The 6,886-nt window shown below is 39.3% G+C and overlaps 1 protein-coding gene across 1 annotated transcript in view; it reads left to right on the forward strand.

Moving 5' to 3' along the window:
- EDAR (ectodysplasin A receptor) overlaps positions 1–6,165 on the forward strand; it is a 71,368-nt gene extending 65,203 nt beyond the window's left edge. The window contains exons 11-12 of the mRNA XM_071431154.1: positions 2,615–2,675; positions 4,060–6,165. Of these exons, the coding sequence (XP_071287255.1) occupies positions 2,615–2,675; positions 4,060–4,379 (381 nt within the window). The 3' untranslated portion in view covers positions 4,380–6,165. The remainder of the gene's footprint in view (positions 1–2,614; positions 2,676–4,059) is intronic.
- Positions 6,166–6,886: the final 721 nt, after the last annotated feature.

Below are 6,886 nucleotides of genomic sequence, written 5' to 3' on the forward strand. Positions count from 1 at the left end.
TAGTGTTTAGGGATAGAAATAAATTTTTCTACAAGACTAATTAATTTGCTTTTTTGAGTATTATATTTTATCGTTTCAAGAAAAAAAAGACCCATATAACAGCAATTCCCTGTCATAGCTAATGCTAAGACAGTAAAATAATGAAGCAGGCTGGATTTGGCTGACAGCAGAACATCTGAGTACCTTGACCCAGCTGCATTGGTATTTCCACGGCACAGATTTCTCAGTGATATCCGGTGTTGTGCTTGGTTTCCATGTGGAATTTTGAAAAACAAACACATAGTTTGAAGGTGATTCCTGTGCTCTGAAGGACACTGTAATCCACTGTTTTGCTGTGGAAGGCATTTGCTTCTTCCTGCTGAGCATGTCCTGCTCAGGGCTTTTTATCTCACTCGGCGTATTTTAAGGCACAGTTAAGGCCACACCTCACCCACACAACCTTTCAGTTCATGTTAACATCAAACTACCCTTAAAAAGAAGGTGTCTGCTCTGATCTTTTAGTATTTCTAGTTTATTTAAAAATGGCAATAGCTAGGTCCAATCACATCATTAATATCAAATATCAAATATGGTTTAAGAAAAAATAGGTTTGAAAATGCATCTTTTAATGTTTGCATGTTTTAAATTGTTGGGAGAATTCGCTCTAAATTTCTAAAACGCACCACTTTTCAGCTGAGATCAGACAAACAAAATCTCAACACAAGTTAAACGGTTTTGTAGTTGTAGATATTTATGACCATCTGAAAATAACTTACTATTTCAATGCTAACACTTTAAAGTTCGGGTTTTTGAGGTCTCTCTAAATATCCAACTTTATGATACTTCTGTAAGCACTGGCTTGAAATAAGATAATACACCTTGGGTAGTCATGAAATCAGAATATTCCATAAGCAGGTTACCTTCAAAAGACCCTACATCATAGATACCTTCTCCACAGTAACTTAGACAGATAGCTCATAAGTGCACCTAAAGCATGGACTGCTTCTTCCAGACTTGTTCTAACACATCCTCATGGACTAGAGACTGCTGACAAGGCTGAAGACAAACTTTTCAATGAAAGAGCAGATTGCATCAAGATTCTCCACTCCATACCTAAGATGTCACAATTAAGCCAGTTGCCAGAAGTTAGAAAAGCAGTAATTTTCTTCAGATTGGGAATTAAGTAGCGTTACTAGCACAGGAAAGAGTACTCAGAGCACTTAGATAGGGATAAAGAAAATTAGAGGCTTGCTATTAGCCAAGTCTTTTTCCTAGTTATACAAAAACCCATTTGCAATGTGTGGCCACACAGAGGATCATCAGGCTAAACATTTCCTGTTTGCTTTCAGCTTAAGGTTTAAAACCCCCCAGTCTTCTGGCTCTGGTAAAAAGAGTGTCTTGCATAATTCTTCAAGGAATTACTCAACCTGCTTCTTTACCTTAAAAGTGGAGGGAGAATGAAAATAAGCACCCAATAGTTTTCTTAGGAGGAGTTTTAATAAACCCCATTAAATTTCCCAGTTTCAAGGTTCTGAAACAGGTGATCCAAGCCTGCAGTGGCAACACAACTGACTGAGCACAGGGAAATTGCAGGAGGAAGAAGGGAAGGACACTCAGTGCCCGCACTGCCTTGCCCCGTGGCACGATGCGCTCGCACCGCGCCCGCCAGGCGCGCTCCAGCTGGAGCGGCCGCTCTGCGCTCTCCGGCTGCAGTTCCATTAATCCACATCACTGATGCACCTTGCCCTCCACTGCCCAAATAAAGTGAGGGAAATCTTGCCACAAAATGAAGTACCGAAAGCAGAGCTCTTATTCAAGTCTCCTTCGCAGTGAAATGTGACAAATTTGTGAGGATAATGCTAGAGTCCTGTCAAAAAGACAGCTTTTCAGCTTTTCTAATGAGAGCTGGCTCTGGGAAAAAAATTTCAGTCCCTGAGAGCTCATGACATTTTGACATTTGTTTTCACTCCACATCGAATCCAAAGCCAAAACTTGAGAATATTTTGCTAAATGAAACTATATAAAAGTGTCCATTTTTAGCTTGAAAAATGTCAGGTTTTCAGTCTTGTTTCTTTCTTGTCAAAAATGACTAGACCTCCCTGGACCTCAGATTTTTCCTCTCTAAAACTTCACTTTTTTTTTTCTTAATCTATCTGTAAAATATTTCAGTTAATTAGTAATGCACTAAGCAGGTCTACATCCAGAGACAGAAAGGAAGAGCCCCTCCTCTGTAGTCCTCTTAGATTATTGGAAGAAGGCAATTTCAGTCTGAATTTAATTCCAGTCCTGACCTGGTTTACCTAGACATCCCTACATTCTTCATTGCATATATTGCATATATGTACCACAAGATTTATCCTCATTCTCAGGAGCTGGAGCAGAAAAGTACTGGCTCTCAAAAAACATCTAGAAGTTAGATGAAAGATCTCTAGCAGTGGCAAGTGAAATCAGAAATATCTTTATGATTCATTGAATAATTGCTGTGTCATTTTCTTTGAGTCTTAGAAAGGGACCTTTGAGGACACTGTGTGATAACCCCATGAAATGGAGAGGTCCCACAGACTTTCCACTGCTGTCTGCTAATTGTTTAATCTTGTAACTGAAAAATTAATGAAATAAATCTCTTCTCATTTAGATTCAAAGTCGAAGGAAAAAGATACTTGACGTGTATGCTAACGTATGTGACGTTGCAGAAGGTGAGTGAACAATTTGCGCCTGTGTTAAAATATGCAATCAGATCACGAGCATTTGCTATAAAGTAAGAAAGGCCTCTGGCTATCTATGGAAAATAGTCCCAAACCAGGGAAAGCACTCTGTAGGCAGATTTGTATTCACTTGCTAGGAACCCTGTGGTCAGCCCTGACCCCAGAGCTGTCCAGGCTGGCCTTGGGCTGGAGCAGGCCACGGCTTCTCTCCAGGCATGTGCATGGCCTTCCTTCCTATGGAGAGCAGGAAGAGTTGGGGTGGGCTGTGCTGGGACACACAAGCAGACCAAGATGCAGGAAAGCACTTTTGCATTCCCCATCTAGAGGAAACCTGAGGTCTTATTTCTTTAGATAACAGATTTTAAAAAGTTACAAATATGAAAGTGTGATTTGGGGAGGGTCAGGATTGAGGGTAAAACACAAATCTCAGCCTACTCTGCTTCTCTAAATTCTGTCCCACATCTCACAACAAAATGTAGGGTTTCCAGGCTGTAAGTGTTTTGACCCTGTTTAGCACTTGACTACCTGAACTGTTTTAGCAGGATATATAAATTAAGTTCCCTGCAGAACAGGAGCTGTGACTGCATTTACTTTCCACACACACACACACACACACACACTTTGTGTGCACATTTATGAGTATGCTGTAATTCAGGGAGCTCTGTCTCCCATCAGATTATTTCTGATGGGTAAGAAGCAGGAAAACTACAGAAGCAAAAGTCTGGTTTGGGAAAAATGCTGTAGCTGATTCTCTCTTCTGTTTTCTGAACAGAAATACATAGAAAATATGTCCAGGAGAAATAGCTTTTTCCCCACAGGATGAATGTTAAATTCTCCCTAGAGATTCACAATAGTAATGGCAGTTAAGCACTTGCAGGGATGTTTATGCTTGCATCTGGCATCATTGCTTCACCTCACTTCTCACTTTCCTATGAGGACTACTTTCAATTACAGATATGTTTCAGCACCTGCTGGTGACAGTCTCAGGGAAGGGTCAAAGCTGTCTCTGGAGCTCAAACACTGAGCCTGACGTGTAAGAGTTTATTAATGGGGCTGCTCACTAGGGACATAGTTGTAATATACTTTTTCTAACAGCTAGTAAATTGTTGAAGGAAAGGGCAGAGCCATGGGAATTCATACAGCCTATCTATTACTTCTTTTCCAGGCAACTTTTTACCCTAATTATGATATCCTACTGTCATTATGAAGAATTAATTTGGCAATATGCAGTAGTAACTTTGGACCTAGACATAATCATGTACTATCACTTAAAGATTTTAGCTGTATTCAATGATAACAGTGTAATCTGTTGTACTTTAATAAATGTCAAGACCTGTACCCAGAGCCACCTGACAATCCCCTCCTCCCTTTGCAGGTCTGAGCCCTACAGAGCTGCCATTTGACTGCCTGGAGAAGACCAGCCGAATGCTGAGCTCCACCTACAACACGGAGAAGGCCATAGTGAAGACGTGGCGTCACCTGGCCGAGAGCTTTGGGCTGAAGCGGGACGAGATTGGCGGCATGACGGACGGCATGCAGCTCTTCGACCGCATCAGCACGGCGGGCTACAGCATCCCAGAACTGCTCACCAAACTGGTGCAAATCGAGCGACTGGATGCTGTGGAATCCTTGTGTGCAGACATTCTGGAGTGGGCACAAGCAATGCCGGCTCCTGAACCCGCAGGGACATCCTGACACGCCTGCCTGGGGCCTGCACCTCCACATCAGAAGTGGGATTCCAGTAAGCACTGCATCAAAGACTTTGGGCTAAAGACCATTGATGCTTCTCCTGCAGAATTGCTCACCATAGCCAATGGGAAGCTCTTCTCTTTGACTTCTAAAAGTGAAGTAACACATCTACCAAATCGAGAGCAGAAATTTCCCAAGAAGCTTGGCATGAAACATGTCATTAAACAAAATGATCATGTTAAAAAGTTACTGATAATAAGCAGAGACACAAACATCCATTTTTCAGTCTGTGCATGTGTAGGAGGGCAAATAACCCTTCAGGAAAGGCATTGAATAGTTCTCTGAAAAGAGAACTATTAGGGCTCTTAGGGCTTCATCCAATGGTTCAATGGTTTAACAGTTACAGTCAGAAGCAGTACCACAGCTACAGTATCAATTAATACACATTAGGCACATACATTTCTACCCGCTCCAATCATTTTCATTTTCTACATTTATTATGGGTTTGTTGAATCTAGAATTATGTGCATTATGTGCATAGGTGTATATGCCAGTCCTCAGATTGACTAACTATGCTACATGGAAAAAGAGTCGCCATAACTTACAGATTGAAGTGCTTCAAAACAATCTACATGATGCACATAAATGCACTCTTGGTCCATTCTGACATTTCAGAAATTATAAATTCAAACTGCTGACTTGCTGAGGACAAGCTGGTTAGCAAGTGGGCAGTAAAAGTGGGCAGTTACTCCTTGCAAGTGGAGAGCAAAATCTTCTTTTCTTTACTGTTAAGAAAAAAGGAAAATCAAAACCAGATTGTCCACTACCATTAAAAATATACTTTTCCAATAATGACATCTGTATGCCAAATTATATTTAAGCCAGAGGAATTCCAGACAACAGTGGTGCACATGTGACATCAAGAGCAAAAAGAGTAGATTTCTTTTGAGACCCTTGAGATGTGGAGGAAAAAATGTTTTTAATGCTACACTCTTGTAAGCCTAGACCATGAGCACAGAATCCACCAGTGACATTAAACTCATCTGGAAGGTAATGCATTACTGTGAGTTTGTGAAGTACAAAAATTGACCTAATTTGGTTTTCTTTTAACTAATGTCTGATTTTCACAGTTAAAATTTATCTAAAATTCATTCAGACCACAGGTCAGTGTCTCTTACCAAACCTATTTGCCTAATTTATAGCCAAAATAGTGATGATGGATCTCACCAACTGCAACCACTAAATTAAGAGATGTGTCAATTACAAAAATTACTTCTTACATTCCAAAATGCATGACTGAACAAAATGCTATTAAAAATATTTACTATTACCCAGAATTTAACAACCAGTATTCCATCACTTAGTAACTAGATCTTATTTATGATAGTATCGTAATTGTGCAAAACATTTATCATCACCCTTTAACATCTATATTTAGTATTGTTTCAGCACTTGATTTGTATATCAGGGAAGTAAATACTGCAACATAAAACCTATCCCTCTCGTTATTCTTTTTCCACCCTTTCTTTGATATCATAACACACTCTTCATTAATCTGCATATGCCATACTTGATAAGATTTTAACTCTTCTTTCAATGATGCAGCAAGCTGCATTTATTTGAAATTTATCTAGCTGATTGATGTTGAATTTAGGTGTGAAATTCTTGTCTTGAAATCAATGACAAATTCATACCGATTTCAACAGGCTTCAATAAGATTTCTAGAGATGTTTACAGCTCAGCAATCTTCCACATGATTCTTCAAGTGAATTTGCAGGTTTTACTATTGCTACTAGAATAAAAAAGAAAAAAAAGTGAAAGGAAGGAAGGGAAAAAAAAACTAAGCATCAAAATTCGATTTTTCTTGTGCCAGTGTGTAACTACAGTGTTATTCAGTGGACTGCCTCCAATGTTTTATACACCATTTACAACAACACATCACATATTTGTTAAAAGGAAGACAAAGAAGATAGAGGAATCTTCTTCTTATTTTGCTTATTGGGCCATGAAAAGTTAGGGTTTTGAAACTGATGGTGCCAATGCAAACACAGACTATTTAACATTATTTTATTTAGTATACAGTATTTTTATTGTTATACAAGAGATGTACAGGATTGAAAAAGGAATCCTGTAGGTCTTGCCAAAGCTTACTTTCTAATAACTTTGTTTAATGCTGTATATATAACTTATTATATTGTAAAATATGAACATAAAATATACTAATAAAAGAAAGAGGTCAAACACAGTTGTGTTGCCATTTCTTTGATTAAATAGCACATTGCCTTATAAATCTGTAATTAAATAGGTTAGCCAAGGGCTGGCAGGCACATTCCTGTGGTATGGGAGTGTCCTGGTAACACACATGGAGCAATCTTTGCACTCCTGTAGGATACTGCTTCTCTGCATCACTTGGGAAGCAGAAACCATTTTGTCAGGAGAATTTGTATTCAGTATTTCACCTTGAAGGTAATGTGAAAATGCCAAGCCCCTTGCCATTCCTCAGAGAATCTGTA

Source organism: Agelaius tricolor, unplaced genomic scaffold (genome assembly GCF_023055355.1).
Source record: "Agelaius tricolor isolate 1412-34295 unplaced genomic scaffold, bAgeTri1.0.p SCAF_7, whole genome shotgun sequence".
NCBI classification, from domain to species: domain Eukaryota; kingdom Metazoa; phylum Chordata; class Aves; order Passeriformes; family Icteridae; genus Agelaius; species Agelaius tricolor.